The sequence below is a fragment of the Thamnophis sirtalis genome, unplaced genomic scaffold (genome assembly GCF_051295495.1).
Source record: "Thamnophis sirtalis isolate CommonGarterSnake01/CBP01778 unplaced genomic scaffold, rThaSir2_p1.2 scaffold_3, whole genome shotgun sequence".
NCBI lineage: Eukaryota > Metazoa > Chordata > Lepidosauria > Squamata > Natricidae > Thamnophis > Thamnophis sirtalis.
The window spans coordinates 129,833,911-129,860,205 of record NW_028261383.1 but is presented as its reverse complement, the minus strand read 5'-3'; the positions used below and the strand labels follow the sequence as shown (position 1 = coordinate 129,860,205).

General features: G+C 43.1%; 1 protein-coding gene across 1 annotated transcript; it reads right to left on the bottom strand.

Annotated features, from left to right (window-relative positions):
* On the bottom strand, positions 1 to 24,366 carry ARHGDIA (Rho GDP dissociation inhibitor alpha). Its single transcript, XM_014061396.2, has 6 exons — positions 24,252 to 24,366; positions 6,908 to 7,118; positions 5,874 to 5,957; positions 5,041 to 5,117; positions 4,845 to 4,908; positions 1 to 1,564 (listed from the first exon to the last, which is right to left on the bottom strand). Exons 2-6 carry the CDS (start codon positions 7,095 to 7,097, stop codon positions 1,365 to 1,367), a joined length of 615 nt encoding a protein of 204 aa, XP_013916871.1. The 5' UTR covers positions 7,098 to 7,118; positions 24,252 to 24,366; the 3' UTR covers positions 1 to 1,364.
* Between the last annotated feature and the right edge of the window lie 1,929 nt (positions 24,367 to 26,295).

Below are 26,295 nucleotides of genomic sequence, written 5' to 3'. Positions count from 1 at the left end.
TCAGTTTCATGATTTTATTTTACAGTCAGAAAAGGGGAAGCCAATGATTTCAAATCTGTTAATCCAGATATAAGATATATACTCAAATAAATTTAACAAAAATCTTCTCTAAGAAAGGCTTAGGAGAGAGGAATTGGGGCAGAGAGAGAGCAGCGAAGGAATCACGCACACATTCACTTGGTCCCAGTTTTAGTACAACTTTGGGACTCAATAGCCAGCTGAGCAAGGTGGTTAAGCTGGCACCCACCCACCTGGCAAGCAGAGGAGAAGCTCTGCAGGTTCTCTACTTCTGACTGCCAGATTAATGGTATTTTGCTGGGGACAGTTGGGACTGTTTGGGCACCATGAAGAAAAATAATCTAATCAAGGCAATAATAAATACTGACAGGCCAGGCACATGATTTCAAAGGCAGACCAGACACATAAGGCATTCTCTGCTCTTGAATATTTGTCCATAACAAGCTCTTTGTTCAGATCAGGTGAGGGACAGCTCAGCTAGGAAAATGCCCTAAAAATTGGATGCTACCCTGGGACTTTAGTGCTCTGCACCCAGTTGGAGTGACAGAACAGAGAAATGGCAATGATACTACTAAATGTCTGCACCTACCAACAGGTCACCTCTCCCTAAATCAGATGCAAGGGCTTCTCTGGGCACAGAGAGCCCAGAAGGATATTACTGTGAGCCGCCCGAGATGTGAATTCAGGAGGAGGCTTACCTGCCTAGAAGATGGAAACTAGAAGGAGGGGAATACATGAATGGGACCAGGAAACATATACAAAGGGGTAAGAAGGTTGGGCCCCTCCCTGGAGGATGCATGTTATGTTACAAACATTAAGGCATCATGGTTACAGGAAAAGTATCACAAATGGAAAGGCAACCCACATCCCCCCGAGAGAAAATGTAGGTCATGAACATGACTAAGCCTGGCAAGTGCCTGCTGCCCCAACTGTTTCCAGCCTGCATGGAATGATGACTTCTTGGCACCTCACCCTTTGCTCAGAGACGGCAAGGGGGGAGGGGGGTTTCCTCCCAATCCTTTCCCCTACAGACAGAAATGTTGCTTGCTTCCCCTTTACCACCTGCCTGAAATGTATTGAAATGGGACAGCAGCAGACCTCGTACTCAAGGCCAGAGAGGGATAAGAAGCACTTCTGCCTCTTCGCTTGGGAGGCACAAGGCAGGTTTGGTCATTGTTATTGATTCTCAGGAGGAAATACATTACAGGGCATTGAGCCAAAAAAGATCTTCCTGTTGAGCTAAAAATGGGAAAGGGGAGGTTGTCCAATGCCAGCACGTTGGTGCAGGGAGGGATTTCTACTGTAGCCACTGTCTGAACAACTCTTGGGACTTGGCATTGAGAAGGCTAATCTTTCCACTCCTTCTTGATAGTCAGGTTCCACTCCCAGGAAAGATGGTCCGTCTTATCATCATCTGTGAATTTAGATCGGATGTTGTAAGTGCCCCGGGCCAGCATGCCCTTAGGGGCTTCCTCCAGGGGGGTTAGGAACTCGTATTCCTCAGCCCGTGGCCCGTAGCTTCCAACCATGTAGTCAGTCTTGTCAACTGGAAAGAGAAAAACAGTTGTAAGGCATGAATGGCAAGAATTAAAAGTGTCATTGGATGCTGGGCAGTGTGAGCTATAGAGACAAGATCAAAATGCACTGACAGCTATCATATAAACAAATCTCTGCTACCTAAAACAAGAGCAGCACCAGAACTGAGTTTTATTTTTCTATGTGCTCAAGTGTCTAGATTTCTTTCAAATCCAACTTTATTCTGAAGTCTTAATATCCATTTTTGGATATGCCCATCCATCGTTCACCCTTCTTCTGAAATCTAATTCTTATCTGTAAGTCTACACTCATTGACATTTTGCTCGGCTATTGTGGATTCTTAATAAACTTTAAACATTTCTGGTTCCGAACTCTGTCTTTGGGGGTTCCAATATAGAAATGTGACTCAGAAAGCATAGCCATTTCCAGACTGACTCCCAGATGGATTGAAGGTGCCCTTATTTTTGTCAATCAGCAGAAGTGAAAATGAAAGTGTTTTCCTTCTTTTTATAGTAACTGTTCCATCATCTTGTTCTAATTGGCTGAAACAGATTCAGTTCAGAGAGAACAGCAGTATCAATGGATCATCACACTGAAGAAAAGGTGTCAATGCATCTTTAATTGAAGGATCAATTGAAGAAAGACCAAAAGCCACCCAAAGTAGTTGAGGGTTGTATGTTCTTTTGTTATTCCATCTGTTTTGGTCTGCTATTCAAAAATGAATTAATTTCCTTTCCATTAGGCAAATACCAAGTTTCGACTCTACTTTGCAGCTCCTTTCAACCTAGGCTAGGCACTCCTCTTGGGAGGAGTGCTACTTCTCCTCAAGTACAGCATAAAAAATAGAACAGACAGGAGAGGGAGGAGCCAGTGTCACGACGACACATCGCATGGACCCGATAGTCTGGGTCCGTCGATGAAACTTTTGTCTTTGGATGATCCGGTAGGACCTAAACCGTCCCGAAGAGACGGTGACAGGGAAGCCAAAGCCTTGCTGGTCACAGAGACATCGCAAAGTCCTTGTTTGACCCAAGGGTAGCGCTTCCAACTGAGGACAAATAGGCAGCCCCCAGGCTAGCATAGTCGGAGACGGCTCTGAAGGAAGAGACGAAGCGAAAGCGTTCCATCTGGTGAGGTTTTATTTTCTTTTTTTACTTTCAGAAGATCTGTGTTAAGAAACTTTTTTTCTTAAAAAAATAATAACATCTAGTCCCCAAAATAAGAATAAAGCGGCGATTTTGACACCTATTGGACTGCTACTAGAAAATTTCCTGCTCTAGTTAGTAATGATGTTTTGTGGATTGAAGTAATTGCAACATTTCCTGTCTCCCTGCTTGTAGTCTATGGACTGATCTTTTTTTTCTATTTTTTCCTTTTTACTACCCTAATTTGTTTTTGTTGGCTAAATTAAACTTCTTTTCTTACTTCAACAAATTTTTCCTTCTATTGGTTAAAACTATATGAAAGATATTTAAGGGAAAGTAAAAAAAAAAAAAAAAAAACCCTCAATTGCCTAATTATTGAATCTGCCACCTGGAAGCCAAAGTCTGAACTTCGTTTCTGTTTTGGATATAATGTATCCTTTGTTCTGCTTCACTTGGTTTCACTGACCTTGCAATGGAAGAGTTTGGAATTCGCTTTTAAAACTTGATAAGACTGAAAGCACGAAACTTGTTTTGTTAGTGCTTCTGGTAAATATTTTGGCAAGAGAAGGAAAAGGCAAGCAAGAATAAAAACCCTTCTACTTTAAAAACTTTGAAAGAATTGGTGTTTAAGATTCAAAATAAATACAGACACATTTCCTAAAATTTTGACAGGCTAGAATGTCAGATTCCCTTTCCTATTTTTTTTCCTTTATATTTCTTTGCACTTTGAAAAATGGATCAATATTCTGAGGAAGAAAATTTAATAATCCAAAACATCCTGGCTGGACTTCAAAATATTGCAGAAGGACTTAAGAGATTTGACAAGAAATGGGACAGTTTATGGGGTGCTACAGTTAAAGAGGAGGGGGTTGGAGCCCCAGAGATTAAAGAAGAGAATGGAAACATGGAAAATAAAGATAAGATGTCAGATGAATCCATCAATGGACTAAATATGAGCGAAAGTGAAAAGAAGGGAAGCTGAAAAAGTGTTTTTGACAACTCGGAGCCTTTCTTTCAATTTCAAGATGTAGGAGGGAAAAAAAGAGTGAAAAAGATGGAACTAAGAAGACAAATATATCCAAAAACAAGTTTGATAACCAAAGTTAAGGCTTCCTCAATAACAATTAAAGAACAACGAAACTACGTGAGAGATCCCTTAAGCTACAGAGTGCGGCAAGAAATGTTAAACTCTGAAAAGATTCTAATAATAGAAATGACACAACTGCTGGCGAGAGAGAAAGGTCTATTTTACTACTGGAAAGACACTGGCTGATAATGTCAATTGATGATAAAATTAGTTAAATTTTGATGGTTAATAAGTAGGGATTTTAGTATTTTGTAGACTCTTATAGATTATTATTGAATGTTTAGTCACTAACATGTAATATATCATGATATTAACAATGAAAGGATAACCTTAATTAGGATAAATAACCAGGCCACAAATTGCAACTGAAATTTGGTGGAAAGATAAAACCTATAAATTTGTGTTTTAGACCCTGTTATGAAGCTATAAATAATTTGGATTAGAATAAGAGGTGATGTGACGTAAATAGCAAATAGTAAATAGGTTAACATATATTCTGGTGATTATTAACTAGAAATGTCAATATTTTTTCTTTTCTCTTTAGATTGTCTTAGATTTTAAATGGTCATTTTGTTAACACATATTAATAGATTGTTGTTTAGAGATTGTTGCTTTTTGCGTTTGTGAAGAGAAGAGAAAAATGTAATTAACCCTTAGTTAACTATAATAATAACAAAGATATGTTAGAGAGAGGAAATATTAGATGGCCTACTAATTGACTTTTTTTTTCTTGGAATATGTTATAAAGATATAAAGATATGACATATTGACTGGAACTGGGGGAAGGGAAAAAAATGCCAGCAGATGGCTGTGTTTTTGAAATCTTAAATGAAAATTGTGGTATGGTGATAGTAAAATATATAAATTTTTAACATATACAATTTAAACTGAATGGAATATATGTGATTGTGGACAGAACGCATGAAATGTACTTTTGACCAATGGATACGCTTTCTACAAGATGTAATTGAAAGATGATGCTTTTCTTTTTGTGTTTTTTTCTGTAATAAAACTAATAAAAATTATTATAAAAAAAAAAGAATAGAACAGACACTTACTTTTTACTCCTTTCCTGAATGTATGTTGAATGTACTTGAGCCCTGAAACAATCTCTCTCTTTACCTATAATGAGCAAGAATATATAAAATTAATACACATCTTTTGACCAAATGCCTTCCCTCAAAACTATATGCTGAATTATTCCCAGACTGACCATTCTCATAGGCACTAGAATCATTCAAAAGGAGATCTTACCTGAAAAGAGATTTTTATCCGGTACTCTACACCCTCCTTCAGCACAAATGATTGCTTCTTGAAACTCTCCAACTCACCTGAAAGGAGAAAATAGGAATTACTTTTTCCAAGAGATGCAAATCTGACAAGCAAGCTGTGCAGTCACTTCTATGTGCGATATTAGTTTGAAAGCCTGCTTGTAATCACCATGGGAGTGAACTTTTAAGTCAGTAACATGCTATTCATGTTACTGAACAGTAACATGCTGTTCATGGGCACCAATATGAACCAGATGGGAAACTAAACAGAAAGTGACATGCAACAAAGCAAAACATTTGTCTCAATTATAATTATTTGTAGCAACACTTTTTGTCCCCATAAAGGTGGCATTGGAAAATTAGACAGCATACTGATAGTCCCCTCTATTCCTGTGGGAACTGGATTGGCTGTTAATTTGCTTCTGGGTCCAATTCCAGGGGCTGGTTCTCACTTCAAAGCTCTACATGGGACCAGGTTATCTGAAGGACCAACTTTTCCCAATTAAAGTGGGGAGGCAGGGAATGTGACGGGTCCCCCCTGCAAAGAAGGTCTTACTGGCAGGACCAAAAAGAAGAGCTTGGGCTTTACAGAATGGATAAAATGTAATTTCCAGAAGAATTGCTATCCTTATTGGTTTTTTGTGCTGCAACAGACTAAGCAACTTGGGGCATCCTCGTGATTTAACAATTTATTGATATACTAGACTAAAGTTTGTTTTATACATCTAATGAAGTTATCCAAAAAATTGTACATCATAAATGTATCTGCCTTTTAAGATCCCCCAAATATTGTTTTTTTAAATCCAACCTATTTACCTCTCAGATTCAACTCCAAGGGCCCAGGAGCAGTTGCACAAACCAAAGTCAGTTTTGTTACCACCACATTTGGACTAGAAGGGTCTGCAATGGAAGAGAAAACATATCTCAGATAAAACATCAAACCTTCTCTGCCTTCATTGCAACAAAAGTGTATGACTAGAAACGCTGGTCTTGTTTTAGGAGCTTTCTAGCCCACAGCACTGCAACTGCGAATGCTTATGCAAATCTCCCCCAATCTGATACACTCCAGATGTTTGAAGGCTTATTAGTCATGTTTTCTTCTTAGCCTGACAACCCTTGTCTTAGGATTCACAATGCAACTGGTGAATGCCAGCCTTTCAGAACTTTTCCAGTCATCTGGCAAAACATATGGAGGAGACGGAGATAAGAATGATGGAAAAACAAGGGTGCCAACTTGCAGAAAGAGCAGAGCAACAGAAAATGCCTCACTCATACTGCAGCAGAGTGACAGCTCACAGTAGAAAAGCAGATTGCCGATCTTAGCCAAGCACTCTGAAACTTTCCTGGAGTCATAAGCGATCTCCTCCATTTGTTACGCTCTCTGAAATGGACATGTATACCACAGCTAGCAGAAAGGACACGACCCACAGGGCTAACTCTTCCTTCTAAATATTGTTGTCAGATCATATAAAATGAGGGCTTCGTGCAGCTCACAAGTTTGAAACCACTATGGCAAACCAAAGTTTCCTTGATTGTGGCTTATTATGCAACCTCAATTTTCTGAGTTCACCATAGCATATAAATTAGTTTGCTAGGTTCACTTAATTTGATGCGCTACATACCGTATTGCAGTTAAATAGTAGTATATGAACCCAAGGACAGCCAGGAACATAAAAGTATCCAATACTTGGAAGAGGCCAGCTGGGTTCCATATCCCCAGCCGGATGATGAGGGTAAGAAAATAGCCTTTATGGAACATTCTGGTTTCTGAGGCTAAGTCAGGAGTCCAAAGCTGTCCCTTCTAGTGCTCATGCACACTCAATAAAAGAACGTGTCTTCCAGGAACTCACCAGCAGTGATGGCAACGTTTCCCAGTAGGGCTTCCTTATACTTGCGTAGACTTTCATCATCTTTGTCCAGATCCTGGATTTCCTGGATGCTCTTTTGAGCCGGGGGCTTGTAGTTGACAGAGTGCTCGTCTTCCTCATTTTCAGCTGCAATCTGGGCCAGCTGCTCAGGGGTAGGCTCTTGCTCAGCCATCTCTGCAACTCTGACCTATGTCTGAGGGACGTACACAAGGACATTAGTAAGTATCTTGCAGGCCGCAATAGTTTTATTTGCTTTTCATCTGGCAAATATTGGCTTACAAAGTTTTAAAAACTAACCCTCGCTGTTTGGTTTAAATAGTCAAGATTCAGATTCCTCTTTGGGAAGCAGAAAGCTGATTGCTACCTGAAGCACTGCCTTCAAGAGAAAGAGCATAGCATCTGAACTTTGTCCTCCAGGAATAAGGTTTTCATGTAGGATACATATTCTATCCTTCAAAGAAAACTCAATTAAGCAATGTCTACTACTGCCTTCTAGCCTCCAGTGTAATAGAAGTAGTCCTCAACTTACAGCAGTTCATTTAGTGATTGTTCAAAGTTACAAAGACACTGAAAAAAGTGACTTCACACTTACCACTGTGGCATCCCCATGACCATGTACATTGGCAACTGATTCATATTTATGATGGTTACAGTATCCAGGGGTCATGTGATCCCCTTTTGTAACCTTCTGATAAGCAAAGTCAATGGGGAAGCCAGATTCATTTAACAACAATGGACGAATGTGTCTTCCTGGAACTCACTAGCAGTAATGGCAATGTTTCCCACTAGCCCCCATGTCGCTAATTTAATAACTGCAGTGATTCGCTTAACAACTGGGGCAAAAAAGGTGATAAAATGGGGCAAAACTCACTTAACAAATTTTTCCTTAGCAACATAAATTTTGGCCTCAATTGTGTTCATAAGGTGAGGATTACCTGTAAATTAGTTTACTTCTGGCAAGTAGTATCCCATGTAAGCTAATCACCCCACAAAACTGCAAAGTCACAAGCTTCCTCTTTGGAAGCTTGGATTGGACATGCCCAATGCAGACAATTGCAGAATGCCAAGACTAACTTAAATAGCTCTTTCATTTGGGGGAAGGAGCAGTAAATCAATTTCCAATAACTTTCTAAAAAATTAATTAAAAAAAAACCAATGAAGCAGGTGGCAAAAGTAACCACAGATAGTGCGTATAATCCAGTGGTGGGTTTCAATTTTTTTTAGAACCTCTTATGTAGGTGTGGCCTGCTTTGTGGGAGTGGCTTGCTGGCTATGTGACCGGGTGGCAGTGGCTTGCTAGCCATGTGACTGAGTGGGAGTGGCTTGGCAGTCATGTGACTGGGTGGGTGTGGCCAACTTGTAAAATGTGGTGAAACTCACTTAACAACGCTCTTGCTTAGCAACCAAAATGTTGGCTCAGAAACTGGCATTTGAAGCACGCAAGTCTTAAAGCTGCCAAGTTACAAGACCCTTGCACCCCTAACGCTTTAGGAAAAAAAACAACCCTGGGGTGTTCAAACTTGACAGCTTTAAGACTTGTGGACTTCAATTCCCAGAATTCCTCCTCTCGCTCTTCATCTTGATGATGGGTGGATGGGCGAGGGGAGGGAGCTGGAACTGGTTCTAAACGGCACTGTAGATTTGTGGAACCTCTTCTATAGAAGAGGTTAGAACTGGCAGGAACCCACCCCTGGTATAATCTGAGCAAATTATTTCACACATTTTCAAGTCTCCTGTTAAGCACATAAAACATGCAAGAGTAGCTTTCACTACTTCCTTTTACATCTGTTTCTCAGACTCTATGTGGCAAATATGCAAAGATCAGAAAAAGAAAGTTGTGCCATCAGAAACGTAGCAGGTACTGGAACCAAGTCAAAGAGTAATTTGCATTTGTGACACACTAAACTGCCTGGATGTGAACCTGCTTCTCCTAAAGTACACACTTATTTGTATCGCACAGTGAAGAGAACAAGGTGAGGTAGGGCGGATCCATAAGTTGAAATAATGCCAGATGCTTTGCCTCAGAATATTACAAAGAGAAAGTAATGAAGTGATGTTAAAACAATCCTTTTAAATTAGGGAGAAGCAACTTCTGTACTCTTATGAGCAAAAGTAAAATTTTGAGAGCTAGTTATGTGTGATTCCACAAAATGGCTGCCATGAGGAACTTGTCTGTTCACAATATGGCTGCCAGAGCATATATGGAATTCCCTGAATACCAAATTATTAGGCAACCTAGTGCAGGTACACTTCATTATCATCATCCTCCTCCAAAATGTTCTTTACATATCTGAATCCTATTCTTCCTCAAGCAGGTAGGCATACTTCCAACACAACATTGTAGTTACAGTATCCATTTTTAACCTCGAAGAATCTTAGGGAGCTTATCTGGGACCAGAAACATTTTTGTAAGTAAAGCAGTATGCCAACTTACATTTTTAAAAAGCAGTAAAACAGTATTATTATTTTTTGCGAGTGTCAAAGCAGAAGGGCTCCATTCAAGTATTCATAGGAACAGGGACAGTAAACTACAAACTCAGAGTATTGATGCACTTAAAATTTTAACGTATTACAATTCTCAGCCAAAAATGGTCACACTGAGAAGTCTGAGAACTATGGGAACGAGGCCAAAGGACACATCCTCAGGAATGCAGTTGCAAACTGATGATGAGCAGCTCTCCACGGTTTCAGGTGAGAGACTGGAGATGCTGAGGACTGAATCTAGGACAATGTAAAGCTATAGTAGAGCTACAGTCCATAGATGTGCTTCTGTATGTAAAGCTCTGGTGTCTAGCATTTACCCCAGTCCTGGAAACATTAGAAAGCCAGATTAGCCATAAATCAATGTTTCACCCAAATTGGCTTAACACAGGAAGCTCATTGGAAGAGGCAGCAATCCCACATATTATACTTGGATACTATACAATTGAACAGCTCTCAAATGTGGCAATTTACATGCAGTTTGTGTAAACTGCAGTATGTGTAAACCTTAAAAAAAGACTTTTCTGCTCTTGTTAATCAGATAGTTTGAGGTAGAAATGCACTGCACTAAGGATCAAGGATACTAAGGTTAAGAGACACGGTGGCTCAGTGGCGAAGACACTGAGCTTGTTGATCAGAAAAGTTGGCGGTTCAAATCCCTAGTGCCGCGTAACGGAGTGAGCTCCCGTTACTTTTCTCAGCTTCTGCCAACCTAGCAGTTTGAAAACATGTAAAAATGCAAGTAGAAAAATAAGAACCACATTTGGTGGGAAGGTAAGAGTGTTCCGTGCGCCTTCAGCGTTTAGTCATGTTGGCCACATAACCATGGAGATGTCTTCTGACAGTGCTGGCTCTTTGGCTTTGAAACGGAGATGAGCACCGTCCCCTAGAGTAGAGAACGACTGGCACATATGTGCGAGGGAAAAGAAGAAATATATAGTGTGCATTCAAATACGAAGCACTGCATCATCTATAAATGAGAAAGTGCAATTAGTCAAACAAAACAGATCTGTAGTTTCCCCTGAAGAGCCCTTGATCTTCCCGAAAGTGGGACAGACAGGCTGGTGACACAGAATTCAATTATCTCATCCAGGCAAAATGGGGGCTTGAGTCTAACAGCAGCAACCACTCTCTCATCACATATCTACAATTTGGCAGCCGCCTCCATACCTTTTATACCTGGCTTTTTCAAGGGGGGTCCCTAGGTCCCAGTTTTTCCACAAACACAAGCCTCTTTAAAGGTTATTTCAGCCATTTATTATTTTTAATGTTCTCTGAAAGGATTAGTTATGACACTATGCAAACCATATGCTGGTCACCCCTTATGAGCATCACACATGCGTAATATACTACCGAGAAGATTTTTTTTAAAAAAAGTTTTCTACTACAATTTAGTATTAAGCAAAAATGCTGGGATATGTTAGGCCCTCTCACCTTTTATTTACAGGATAGAGAATGAGGAAACTAGACAAAGGGTGGGGGTTTCCTCAGACAATGGAAAGGAATAGCCTCTTTCCTGTGGGAAAGGAAGCTGGTAGATTTAAAACCACATCAGAGATGCATTTCTTTAGATTAATCAACTCAGCCAAGTTGTCCATTCCAAGGAAAAAACAGACACAGTATATTCTACTCTTTAATGCTTTTTGTATCCAAGCTAAGGAAACCCCATCTATCTTAGAGCACCATTACCTGTAAAGAGGGCACTATGTGCAGCATCTTCTGACTATTGTGCAGCAAACTGTCTTTGAAACAGCAACAAGAAAAACTACTTGAAGAACTACAGAAACTATGGTTTTGCTGACATGAAAGTTTGACGCAGTATCAAGGAAGCACCTCTGCTATCTGAAAGGCTACTCAAAATCCTAAGCCACGCAGTCCTTATCAAGTCTTCACCTGTAAGAAGGGAGCCCTGAAGAAAAGCTCCAGACAGCAGTAGCATTCATAAGGCAGAGAAACCGGCTATCGTGACTAAGAGTATAAAATGATGTAACTGAGCCTTGCATCACTGCAAGCAGCACACCCTCCCTCCCTTCGAGTCGGGAAGTTGGCTCCTATCCCAAGGGTGGGTCCACATGCCTTTAACATTACTGAAGATTTGCTACTAGTGGTACAACTCAATTGCTTTCCTGCCTAAGCTAAGGCTGAAAAGCTTCTGTTCCTGTTCCATTTGCAATTCAGCGAAGGGGAAAGGAAGCCTTAAGCTGGCCAAAAGATATGTAGTTCTTACTCCACATATACTATACTTTGATACTCAAGCTTCAACTGCAAAATTCACACCAATGCTCTTTCTGTATCAACTCTTCTAAAAGCTATATCAAGGATATACATAGATTTTGCAGACCTACAGCTTTGTGAAAATTTCATATATTTATGTATGGAATATATACAGCAATCACCTATCTCTGAGCCCCATCTTGGGATCTATATGCAAATTATGCTTAAAAAATTACTTCATGATGAAGATCTCACAACTTTTGAGACAGCCTAGGAGCTTAGTATGACCTTAACACAGAAGAAAGAACTGTTAAGACACATGAACAGCATGCAGTAGGGTCAACATAGTAGGTGAACAGTAAGAGGAACATTATAAATATGCAATGGCATATTTTATTCTAACATTCCTTAGGCCCAAAAGCTAATACTCTAATGCAGGGGTGTCAAACTCATGGCCGGCAGGCCAGATGCGTTATGCGCTAGCCACGCCCACCCCCATTTTAGCGAAGAGGAAAAGTTGTGATACGTCACATGACAACATGTTGTCACAAGTTTGACACCCCTCCTCTAATGACTGCTGAAATGTGATAAGCTATTTTGATGGCCAAACTTCCCAGGGAGAACCTGACTCCACAATAAAGGAGAAAGAACCATATTGGAAGGATTTACAGCTGCTTTTCTTCTAGAAACATATGGATATTTGCAGGAACCAATGTTGCCTTAATAGTGTCAAGAATAAGCAGAGAGGCACAAGGATCTGTACACAATCAATAAAGGCAATGTGACTCCTGGGGTCAAGAACTGCCTCTTAGATCATCAGATCATAGATACCATGCCCACATTAAAAGAGAAAGGCTGTGATAGAAATAGTTTGCCAGAACACCTGAACTTCTTCCTCCTCCTCATTTACTATGTTCAGTGGAATAAAAATGCCTAGAAGGAACAAAAGCCTTTTATCTGTAATTTCCAGGTGTAGCTGAATAGTGCAGACTCATTTAAATTACAATCTCAGGTGCCCTACCCAGAAAACTCACAAGAAGAGAAGTACTAAGAAACAGCTTGGAAAGGACTCCAGGACTATTTTCATTTTTCATCTCTTTAAACTTAGTAAAAGTAAATGAAGAATAAAGCTGCCAATTCTTGCAAAATTGAATTCCCAATATCTTTAAAGTAGTACAAAGTAGATATTATGGCAAGAAAAAAGAACTCAAAGAGAAAGAATGTTGGTCTTACCTGAACGTGTTTTTTAAGAGGAAGGGAGGGAGTGGTCACATGTGGGTATTCTCAAAGACTGATTGGTCCAAAGACTGAGAGCAAACTCTTAAATACTGGTGCCTTCCAATCCTGGCCCAGTTTCCTCGAAGGCGAACGGCAGAACTGAAACAACAAAACAACAACAACAACCAAACCCCCAGGGACCACCCGGGCCCTCCCCTTGGCCCCGAAAGAAAACCCCAGGGTGGGCCATGACCACTCCCTCCCTTCCTCTTAAAAGACACATTCAGGTAAGACCAACATTCTTTTTCCAAAGGAAGGGAGGGAGTGGTCACGTGTGGGACATACCCAAGCTTTAGTCCCAGGGAGGGAGAACAAGAAATCACTAAGGCCCAAGAGGAGCATCAGCCGCCACTCTCTGCAAGACCCTCCGACCAAAGGACGTGCCTGCCGAAGTGAAGGCATTCAGACGATAATGTCGGATGAAAAGCGTCGGAGAAGCCCAAGTGGCCACATGACAAATGTCCTCAAACGGGGCCCTCGTGGCCCACACCACTGTGGTCGTGGCACTCGTAGTAGAATGGGCCGTGATGCCCGACAGGGCCAGACGACCAGCCGCTCCGTAGGCCTCCGCAATGGCCTGACACAGCCAATGGCCAATGGTGGCCAAGGACACCCTAGAACCTAGCATTCCCGGCTGAAACTAAACAAACAAGGCCTCCAACCTACGGACCCCCTCTGTCCGCCGGAGGTAGATCCGCAGAGCACGGCACACGTCCAACCGATGCCAGAACCGCTCCCTATCACTGGACGGGCCTGGGCAAAAGTCGGACAGGACGATCTCCTGAGCCCTACAAAAGGGAGTGTTCACCTTCGGGATGAAGGTAGGATCAAGGCGAAGCAACATCCTGTCCTGGTGAAAATGGCAAAGGTCGTCCCTGGAAGAGAGGGCCCCAACTCTGAAATATGCCGGGCAGAGGTAACCGCCACCAGGAAAGCCACTTTCAGAGACAAGAACCGTAGATGAACAGACCGGAGAGGTTCGAATGGGGCCCCCGTCAAAGTCCTGAGGACCAGGGGAAGATCCCACGTGGGGAACCTGTAGATGGGGGGAAGCCTGAGATTAGCCGCCCCCTTCAGAAACGCTTGATCAGGGGAATATGGGAGAGAGAAGAAGACCCCCAACCCCCCCCCCAGGACCGAAGACAAAGCCGCCATGTGGCGGCGCAATGTATTCTGTGAAAGCCCGACATCAAGGCCCTTTTGCAGGAAGTCCAAGATGTTGGGAATAGTGGCCCTGTCGGGAGAAATGCCAAGAGGAGAACACCACCAGACAAAGGCTGCCCAGATGGAATTGTAGATGCGGGTCGTTGAAGGATGCCGAGACGTCTAGATGGTACGAATGACCCTGGAGGACAGGTTAGCCCCCCATAGTAGCTGCCGGTCAAGAGCCAGGCGGTCAAATGGAGCCACTGGGGCTTCGGGTGCAGCAGGACCCCCTGCTGCAAGACCACCTCCTCCCGCGGAATCCTCCATGGAGGAGCCACCGACAGCTGGACTAGGTCCGCGAACCAAGGCCTTCTGGACCAATAAGGGGCCACCACAATGACTAGAGCCTTCTCCGCTACCACCTTCTGGATGGTCCCCGGAACGAGGGGAATGGGAGAAAACGCATACAGAAGGCCCGAGGGCCACCTGCTCCAGAGGGTGTCCGTGCCCTCCACAGATCTGGACTGGAAACAGGTAAAAAACCGGGGTAGTTGTGAGTTCGCAGGCGAGGCGAACAGATCCACCAGAGGAGTGCCGAACCTCTGACAGATCCTCTGAAACAACGACGGATGGAGTTGTCACTCGCCATTGTCCAGAGTTGCCCAACTCAGCCAATCCACCTGGACGTTGGAGAACCCGGAGATGTCCAACACCAAGGACAACAGGCGCCTCTCTGCCCAGGCGCCCAGTCTCAGAGCCTCCAGCCAGAGAGCCCAAGAGTGGTTCCCCCCTGACGATTGATTTGGGCCTTGGTGGCCACATTGTCCGTCAGGAGAAGCACGTGACGCCCCTCCACCGAGGTCTGAAAGTGTCGCAGAGCCAGGCTCCAACCAATTGATGTTGTGGCGGAGATCAGAGATCAACCACCTGCCCTGAGTCATCCGGGAACCCACCAGGGCCCCCCACCCGAACAGACTCGCGTCCCGTGGTGACAGTCACCCTGTCTGGTTCCCAGAAGCAGCAGCCCCGCTGAACGGCCGGGGACAGCCACCACCCCAGCGAGACCCGGACGCCCACCGAGAGGCGGAGGGTCTGAAGAGAAGTGCTCAATCACCCCCTCTAAAAAGGAATGAGTTCCCACTGGAGAGGCAGAAGATGAAGTCTGGCCCATGAGACTATCCCGACGCAAGAAACCATCTTGCCCAATAACTGAGAGTGAGGATCGAAACTGACTTCCGCGAACGCTTTCTGCCAGTTGACGCAGGCTGCTCTGACACTCCTGGGACAGACGCACTATCCCCGACACAGAGTCTATGACTGTCCCCAGGTGAAGAATGTGCGTGGAAAGGGAAAGGTGGCTCTTGGGGAAGTTCACCAAGAACCTAGGCTCTGAAGACTCTGGATGGTGAGCTGAAGACCCGAAACGGCCTGAGGAAGAGACCCCACCTGAACCAAGACATCATCTAAATAACATTGGAGTCTCACTGGGATGGAGTGCAGATGAGCTGCCAGGGCCACCAGAACCTTCGTGAAGGCCCGGGGAGCCGAGGCCAGCCCGAAGAGCCCTGTATTGGTAGCGACGGTTCCCGTGTGAGAACCTCAGAAACCTGCGACGGCCGGCCAGAATTGGGACATGAAGATAGGCCTCCGTGAGATCCACTGAGGCCAAGAAGTCCCCCTTTCTGATGCCCTGAAGGATAGATTTGAGGGAGGACATTTTGAATTGCCTGTACACCAGAAAACGGTTCAGACGTTTGAGGACCAGAATTGCCCTCCAGCCCCCCGAGTTCCCCGGAACCACGAACAGGTTGGAGTAGTGGCCCAGGCCCCATTCCCCTAGAGGAACTGCCTCCACCGCCTGAATTAGAGAAGGTGGGTGATGGCCTGATCCATCAGGCGGTGGTGCTCCAGGCTCCGGGACGGAGGGAACAACCTGAAGAGATTTGGAGGGGTGGAGAGAAATTCGAACCTGAGACCTCCGCATAGAGAGAAAGGCGGCTGCCAATGGGACGACTCGGGTTCGAGTCACTTCCCTCTGCGGTAGGAATGGCCACCTCCCCCACGAAAGGGCCATCTGGACTGGTGCTGGAAACGGTTTCTGTCCTGAAAGGACAACCTGGGAAACTGCCTGTCAGAGCAGAAAGAAGAAAAACGCTGGTTATAGTCATAACCTGAAGCTCTATACTGCTGCCTACGGTAAAGCTGAGACCTAGTTTCCGGCTTCTTAGTGTTAGATGGCAGTACCTTCTTTATGTCTTTATTCATGACCAGAATGGGGTCAAGCCCCCCCCCCAGAGATTAGGCCCCTTGAACGGAGCGGCAGCCAAATTCCACTTGGCCTTGTTATCCATCTGCCAGTGGTGCAGCCATAAGAGCCTGCGAGACGTGACCGAAGTGGCCAAGGCACTGGACACAAACTTGTTCAGGGTCGCATTAGCCGAAAACTGGGAGGCTACCATGATCTTGATTAGATCCTGGTGAAGCCGCTTGTCCTGGGTGGGAATGCGCTCCTGGAGTTGCTTAAGCCACATGACCGTAGAAGCCGAGGCCGCGGACTCGATAGCCCATGCAGTGGCATTAAAATTCTTCCTCAAGGTAAGTTCAGCTCGCTTATCCTCTGGCTTCAATTTATCCGCCACATCGCCGGATACCACTGGAGAGGAGGAGACCAGGCCTGCCACCGGGTTGTCAATGGCTGGCAACTGAACAGCCTGAGCAAAAGCCTGCTCCATGTTATAGTGCCGGCGGTCATTGCTCCCAGGAGTCGAGAAGGGACTCCTTGTTGGAGGGACGTGCCCACTGGTTGGTCAGGACCTCCATAAACAGGGGAGGAGCCGGAATCTCCTCCTTGTTCGTGGCCGTGGCAGAAAACATAGCTATGTCAGGATCCCTAGGTGGGGGCACTGAAGGGTCCCCAGTCCCCACCTTGGTGGTCTTCCTTGCCTTGCTCAATAGAATCTTGAACATGGCTGGGACAAAGAGGCCTACAGAAGATGGCTCATCTGAGAGACCCGCATTCTCATCATCCGAGAAACCCATGTCCTGGAGGTTCTCCCCCCCATGACCGAAGCTTCACTAACCATGGAAGGAGAGGAAGCACAAAGTTGGGCCCTGCCCAGGCCCCCATGCCTAGAAGAAAAGGAGCCCTTGTCCCTCTGGGCAATGCCCCGCGAAATGGCAGCAGAAACAAGCCTTTTGATACCTTCTGTTAAATGCTCCAAATCTTCCACATCCCCATAAGAAGAGCTAGGCTTCAGGGGAGCCAACCTGCGAGAGGAGCAAGGGCCTCTAGAAGTACCCTCCAAAGAGTCTACACCACCCCTCCCCGTGTAACCTGGAGAAGGAGAAGGAGAGGGGGACCCCCTCTGCCTAGAAGAGGAGAGGGCCTGTCAGAAGAGGCAGAGGGAGAAGAAGGGCTGAAACCCCTAGGGGAGGAAAGCCCAGAAAAAGGCCTGATTGGAGACCTGGATCTGTCCCTGGAATTAGGCCCAGTGGCCTTGGCCTGCCTCTCTGCCCTAGCAAGTCTTTTCAATGGCCTTATGCCTTCTGGCCTCCTCCCTGGTGGAGGCCCTAGATGGGCGCTGAACCATGCTAGGCCTAGAAAGGGGAACCCCCTCGGATCCCTGCACTAAAGCCTCCACACCCCCATCGGGCCTTCCACCTGGCCCTGGGGAAGATCCGACCCCTCCTCCATGCCCCACTCAGGTGTCCGACGAAGGAGAAGTCCCTCTGTCCCTTCCCTCTGTAGGCCCTACCGGGACCTGGGCCTGCTGGGTGGAGTGGGGGGGCTAGGCCAAAATCGGCCCCAGCTGAATCACGCAATTGGCCGTAGAATGAGGCAAGGGCCTCACGGACGTGGCGGCAGCCAAAATGGCCACCGGAACTCCGTGCGGAGGCAAGGGGCCAAAACAAGCACCCGCAACTCAACTCCGCTCCTAGAAGCTGCCGCCGCTCTAAATGAGAACAGGGGAGCCACACAGCCCACCGGCACGCATTCCTCGCCCCCAAACTCCCCTCGCAAAGCCAGTAACTTCGGAGACACACGGCAACCGCCCAGATCAAACGGCGGCTCTGCGGCAGCTCATGTGTGCCAAGGCGCCAAAAATTGCTCTCACACGCCCGGGAAAGGCAAGCTTCCTTTCCAGAAGCTGCACCTGGAGCTGGCACCCCTGCAATCTCGGGGATAGGGCTGAGGCTCCAGGCCGGTGGGGGGGAGGCTGGATGCCCCATAGGGCCCTCCCCAACCGCCTGAGGCAGAGGACTGTCCCTTGGGGCCACAGCAATGAGGATTTAGAATTTGCAGAATTTAAAAGTGCCCAATTAAGCCAAATAGAAAGCCAGATCGCAATGAAACAAAGCCTACCTATGGAATATTCTCAACAGTACTTGGACCAAGAAAGACTGAGAGGAAACTGGACCAGGATAGGAAGGCACCAGTATTAAAGGGTTTGCTCTCAGTCTTTGGAGCAATCAGGCTTTGCGAATACCCACACATGACCACTCCCTCCCTTCCTCTGGAAAAGTTATTTCCCATTGTTCAAGGTTTTCAAGAAGCCCTAAAGTCAAACAAACTAGGATGTTTGCACAGAAAAAAAGTCAGATTGGAAAAGCCAGTAGTTTGAATATTCCAAAATATGGTTAGCCTATTCAGCGAGGGAAGTCATTGTACTGCAGCACGGAAAAGACTAAAGTATGATACATGCATGCAGTAGAACCCAGATGTAGTATGTCCAGTTTGCAGATATGTATCTGTGGGAAGTATAAATCACAATATATGACAGTATTCTTCATACATTTCTTTCTGCATTTGAAAACTTGAACTACAATGAAATTGACAAAAAGAACGGCATGTTTATATAGATACATATTGCTATACTTTTATAAAGCCAACAAGTTATACAATATAATTTGCAAGTCTCTGAATTTCCAAAAAATTACTGTCAAGTAACAAGGTTAAAAAAAAACTAATTTAAAATTGAGGGAAAGGAAAAATAAATCTGGATGGCATTAAGACAAGAGATATAGCAAGATTCTCTCTTAAATAACTCAACTGTGATATTTATCTCAGTTGGCTTATTTAAGAGGGTACAATCTTAAATAAGCCAAATGCAGAAGAGGTGTTATGTTGCACAAAGAACTTCCCAAACTAATGTTTATTAAAACCCAAGATATTTTTGTATTAAAATAAAATAAAAAACTTGTTTAAAAAAACCCAAGATGTTTTAAAGAGAAAAATGTTCACAATTAGCTTGAATTTGCAATCTTTATTAAAACAGTATAAATGCCAAATGCCGTAAATACAGTAACTTCTGGTCCCTGGATGCACAACCCAGTTATCTAATACTATGTTTCCTTTCTGGCTTGATCAGTAAGTGTCTCTCAGAATAGGAGAAGAGACAGGACGAGGAAGAGGACTCAGAAAAGGATGACTGTAATGGGTTCTAGATATACTAAGAATGTGCTTCAAGAACCAATATAGACTAACAGGTCTTTTAGGAACACAAGCATATATTGTCCTAAATAAAGCTACAGAAGAGCCAATTGGAAATGTTTCAACATTAATACAGCTGTTAAAAATATAACCCCCCCCCCCCAAGAAGAGGATAGAATCTCACAGCTGAAGTTGAATTTAAAGATTTAAAGGGGTTCCAAATGTAGATTAGGAAATTATTTGGGGGTTATATCTTTAACAACTGTGTAACACAAGAAAGTTGGCCTGTGGACCATGAATCTCTAAAAATGGTGTCTCCATTTTAAATAAGCATCACTTTATATTCTGGGCAGCAATAAATGATTTTCTTGTTAATTGGAAATATTTTTATAGAGTGTAAAATAGTGTAAGTTCTTCTAACTCTTGTCCTCAACTAACACCGAGGATCCACTCCTTGATCACTGTGGCAATGGAGAAAACCTGAGCAACGTATTTGTAGCTTGCCCTAATCAATCTTGTTTAAACATATTTTCTATTAATTTCAGTTCTTCCAATATGCCTCAACTCTTTGGAGACCTCTAAAACAAAAGAAGCCAAATGGAAGCAAACTCTCAAAAACTTTTTCTCAGAAAAAAGAAATAAACTTAATCCGATTATAACCCTGAGGGGAAAACATTCAGTGATGTAAGTCTGAGGGCTTTGCTACTAGGAAAATTTGCAGCAGAGAAACTAGAAGCTTCTTACACAAATGGTTCTCAACATTCAACCATTAATTCACTTGAATTCCAGTCAATGAATTGGAAATATGAGGGGGTCTTTGGTGCTCAGCTTGGTTGTTTTCTTGCAGAAGTTTCATTATCCAAACTGGTAACATCAAACTGGTTCCATAATCCAATGGAAACATTGCGGTAAATATTGACAAGAGTAAAAACAAGTCATTTCAGGAATGTTCTCTTTTACCGTTGTTCCCCAAAAATAAGATAGGGTCTTATTTTCTTTTGACCCCCGAAATAATGCTTGGCCTTATTTTTGGGGAGGTCTTATTATTTTTGAGGTGCTGGAGGTGGCGAGCGTGGTCACCTCATGGCTGCTGTTGTGTTGTGCTGCTGTGGCAGCGAGGTGCGACGCTGGGCCTGCTGCTCTTTTTGTGACGGCCATTAGCATGAGAGAAGAGGCGTGGTGGCTAGGGTTGTGGGAGTGGCCATTAGGTAAGGGCATGTGGGGTACGTGGGGCATGTTCCCCCCTCCCTTCCCCCCTCCATCCTCACCTCACCTTGTGTTGTTTGCGCAGCAAGTAACCAGAGGAAATGGCAGGGGCCGGCTGCGCACGCATTTAAATATTTTCAGCGAGGGCTTATATTAGCACATGCGCTCAAAAGCCCAATTGGGCTTATCATCCAGGATGGTCGTATTTACAGGGAAACAGGGTATTAGAAATACTATACTGCTAACTGCAAGTATCAGGAAGTTCTCAGCCAGAAAGTACTGGGCTAAAAATTATGATCCACTCAGAGTTGCTTAGATGAGATGTGCAAATCAAATAAATACAAAATCAAATAATATAAACAAAAATACAATATAAATAAAATTAACAACAGTAGTAGTAAGAGTTGTGTGCTTGCAATATTGAATGCTGGAAGGAAACAACAATCTTTACAGAAAGGTGGCACAACACTAGCAGATGAAGAAAATCACAATCAGGCAATTTGGTAGACCAATTGGCACAGTGATAGTTAATGTCAATGGCATCTTTTATATTGACCCAATGCAATCCCTTTCTCTCAAATATCTAAATCACAATTATCTGCAATCTCCTATCTGAACTATGCTAGGCTGTACTTCACATCATACTTAAGAGCAACTAATGTATTTCCACAACATGACAAAATAGTAACACCATCTCTTCATTAGCATTGTTTTCTAATCAGGAAGTGTTTCAACATTTTCATTCTTTTTCAAAGAAGAACGGTTAAGTCAAGAACCAGGCTTTTGCCCCATCACATTTATCTCTGCAGTCTTTCACCAACATCAAGACTGGGCAGATGTCTGTTCCTCTAAATAAAGCACAGGATGAACAGCTTTGCCCAAAGAGTACTCAAATTAACTGAGAAGGGATGGGGATATTGTTGCTGTGTGCCTAGAAGAATGGCACATACATTTCTATCCTCATTACTGCCAATCAATGAGGATAGGACAAAACACTCCTTCAGGTGCTTTGTATTCAGGCTTTGTTTTGTTTTCAGGCCTAAAATTTGTCAAAAGATTCATATGCACTAGCGTACAAGCAGCTTGTCAAGACAGAATCTCGCCCACATTCATCATCTCTGCTACTACCCTGTTTCCCCCAAGATAAGACCTCCCCGGATAATAGGCCCAATCGGGCTTTTGAGCACATGCTTTAAAATAAGCCCTCCACTGAAAATATTGCAACACAGCAGCAGCCATGAGGTGACCACGCTCACCGCCTCCTGCACCTCAAAAATAATAAGACCTCCCTGAAAATAAGTCAGAGCGCTTGTTTCGGGAGTCAAAAGAAAATAAGACCCTGTCTTATTTTCGGGGAAACACAGTAGTAGATCTTACAACAAATTATCACCATCATTGTAGGCAATGTGTAAAAGTACCCACTTGCCATCTTAGCTCTACATGGAAACCAGAACAGACCACAAGTTCCTTTAAGTAATTTGATTTTTATTTGCACCATTAAATCTAATGCCAAAAGATAACATTCTTCTCATGGCAAAAGCAACAAAAACCCTGAAGTATATTACTGTAAATTACTTTTAATGTAGATATCATAATATTAAATCCAAGAATAGCTGTTTATTATTGTTCTTCTCTTTAGTGAATTTTAAATATTTTTGATAAACTTCATGAACAATAGATGGACAGCATATTATTAGTTCACTTATTCTGCATAATATTCCAGTCATAACCTGTGTATGTTAATTGTTAACATTACAGCCAGTTTTCTGAAAAGCCTCCAGCTTAATCTATAAACAACCGTATGCCAATATGGTAATAATTGATGCCTGTAGGCTTCCAAGTTTGCCAAAAGAACTACCTAAATGTATTCATGATGCTAGATAAAAAGCTCAACAGATTCACATAGTTACTGAGCAGGCAGCAATATAACTTATTAATTCTCTGGTCCCAGATAAAACTAATAATTAAAATTTATTGGTCATTAAAATTCCACAAGCCTTTTCTCGCTCCCTAAAAAGCTCAGAAATTATTATTATCCTTCATAATAAAACCATTTAATAATTACTCAGTTCTAATTTTCCCCCTTCTGGTAAACTGATGACAAACAGAATAGGTAAAAGTAGTAACTGCATTTCAGTGTTTCTGTAATAATGAATCATCACACATTTTTTTCTTTAAAAGGGGGTATTTATTTGCCTGACTGGCAATCACTCTGAAATGTATTTGTTTTAACCCTAGAAACATGAAAATATATGGGCAATTGTGATATATCTTGTTCATGCCAAAGTTCCCTTTTCTTAATTTGATATTTAGATATGTGCTAGTTAAAACTAAGCTTAATCCATGTAGCCTATCTTATTTTCATACAATTTTCTTTCAAGAGGCACTATGAAAACTTCATTAAAAATCATCAACCTCTTCATAACAAAATAATACAATAGTTACTGTAGACTTTACAGCTGTTCAAAAATAAAGCATATGTGAAAGATGAATGCAGAAAGTTACAACTAGCAATATATTTTGAATCCTTTATAGCTAAATGTGTTTTTATCACTTTGAGAGGTTTATAATTGTTAACAGGTAGCAACATATGCGCATACATCCATGGTTCAATGGTGCAATGACACAGGTAGCCCTTATTTAGTAACCATGATGCATGGACTGGTTACAAAGTTTTTTTTTTATTTAGGACCTTCACAGGTCTGTAAAGCAAAAGAAAACTGAAAGATAAAAATCAGTCACAATTTCATTTAGCCACTGTTTCACTTAACAACCAAATTGTTCCAATTGTAGTTGCTAAACAAGGACTACCAGTAATAGATCCAAGTAATGAAACTCTAACTACATTTATCGTGAGCTATGTATCCTTTGGTTACCAGTAAGATAAAAGAAATAGTGTTCATGATAACCTGAACTACAAATTAACCGACTATATTTAAGGTCGGCAGACTGCAGAATTCTAATTCACCTACTTATGTGACAGTTTTGGATAAAGCCCGAAAACTGAACTACTTGAGTAAACCATAATTAAATTAATTTGAACAAATAAAGCCACAAAGAAATCATCCAACGGAATTCAGAGAAAATAATCGTTAAAGAAGAGATAAAAATGGGTGCCATAGTCCTTCAGTATTGATAGTGACCTACATCGAGCATTTAACTAGCGCATGGAATGCTAGGAGAGAAGCCATGAGTGGCCCCAGCAGTGAGAATGAACTGAGAGAGAAAAAATGCTCCAAGAAAGTTACAGATCCAAAGTCCAAATCGGGCGGGGCGGAGCGGAAGCTCAGCTATTCACGGCGTTCTACAAACCGAAAGCGAGGGACGTTTCGGAAGGTTACCGAGAGCCACCGGACCCACGGGTTTGAAGGCACGGATATAGTCTGCAGCGCAAGCCTGGTTAGGTTAGCATGCGAATCTCCTGCAGGGAAAATCGAGCAGAGGCACAGTCAAGTGCGGAGGCGCCAACCAGAAAGGCCGATGGAACAGGACCGGGGGGCGGGAAAAAAAAATCCGTCGGACACAGGCACCGGCTCGGCCCAACCCTCCACCGAAGCAAAGGGAACCTACCCAGCACGTGCGTTCTCTGCGCGCGCTCCTAGTGCTCTGCTACCGCCGCCGGTGACAAACGCCGCCCGCCACCGCCCAGATCTACCCCGCGCGCGCACCCCCGCACTTCCGTGTGTTACTGATCAAACGTCACTTCCTGTCTCGAGAAAGCCATGGGCTTTCTTTCCACGACTCTTCGGTGCTTTCCTCCCGAGACATCACTTCCCTTAAAAGGGCTCAGCATTGGCTCCCTAAGCAAAGGCGGGGTGGGAGGTGGGGAGACCCAAAGCTGAGAGACCATAGAGAATGCATGCTACGGCTAGAATCTTTGTGACGCCTTCTTTTTGGGTAAAGAAAGGCGGGGGGAGGGCAACGAGGCTGAGTCTCTCTCACCTCGCCCGGCAGCCATCTTGGCGGACCTTCGGTTCCTAATGTGCAGTGACCCTATTGTGTGGGGAGAGCGAGCAGGAGGTCCCGGCACGCCTTTCATATAAAAATTGAATGCTTACTGCCGGATGTTTTGCACTAGTGGGAAAGCTTTGCCCAACGATTCTTCCAAGAACTTCAAAATGAATGCTCTTGATAGCTACCCAATTTAACGGTTCTTTTCTTCGGCACGTTAGATTGAACAAAATCGGTTACCCTTTATTCTCTTGTGTGTCTATACCGACTATTTAACCCAAAGTTGCAGTCCATTCCCATCCGTTTGCTTCCTAAATTTAAGCAAAGATTACTGCAGGTCCTACAAATCCCAATATAGCTGGAGAGCGACTTGTTCTCCTATATTCATTGAGGCCATAATAAAGCCTATGAATTTTATTAGGCATTGTACCATTGCACAAGACCCGTTTTAATATAGTAGCAATTGAACCAAGACCTGAAACTCCTTCCAGCTATCTTGATCGTTACAGCCTTTGCGCGCTATTGTTCAGTCGCCAAATTGTGTCGGACTCTTCGTGATTCCATGGTCCCATAGTACGCCAGGCTCCCGTCCTTCACCGTTTCTGAGTTTGTCCAAATCCATGTTCACTGCGTCGATGATACTATCTCACCATCTCGTGCTATACTATAATTCCTAATTCTAGCAAATGAGCAATGAGATTGTCTTAATTTCTAATTGGCCAAACATTTGTTTAAAAGCTGGCAAAAATCCTAGCATACAGTATTATAGTTGTATTCTGATTGTGGGTTCTGTACCCTTCACCCTGTTCCCCCATTAACCATTCTACCAATTCTACATGTTATATTCTATAATTTGTTCATTCAATGGCAGCTTTTTCATAGTTTTCCAAATATTGATGTCCTATTACAAATTTCTTAAGTATTACTGGTATGTCTCTCTCACTGCCCTAGCAAAATATCCGCAATTAATCAATAAAATTAAACATAACTGCTAACACAAAAATTGCAATATTTCAAAATAAGAACAAAGGTTACGTTTCTTTAAAAAAGTAAGAAATTTGTGGGTTTCCAGATACCCTCTTCATTAGCTATTGAGAACTGTAGTTCAATAACATTGAAGAATTGTTTCCAGATTATGCCATAGTAATTAACCAAGTTTCAAGTCTCTACTAATTTTTATAGCTATGATATACATTAGAGAAGCTCTTGCTTAGACCAGTATTTCCTACTAATCTAGGGTATCTGCACAATTATGAAAATAACATATTGCCTCAACATACAAAACTATGAGCATACTTCACATTATATGGATGTTAAGATGAAATTAAGTACAAATGATGGTAGTGTTTTCACTTTATATTAATGTATTTTGTCATTAACTTGTCCAAACCCAGTCATCTTTTAAATGTATGGTTAAGCTTTTTTTAACATAGGCCTTAATTAGAGTGAATGTAAATTATTTGCAACTGAACAGTTTCCCCAAATATTTACTATTAAGCTTATGTAGATAATAAAAGTGTCATGTATTACTATTTTCCAACATCTAGCATTTACATATACTTGTTTCATTGCTATGTAGAAGTCTTTTTTGTTAAATATCTTAAATATCAAGAATCTTCCTTTGGCTGTTACTCCTGCATAACTTTGGTACCCTGCTATAATC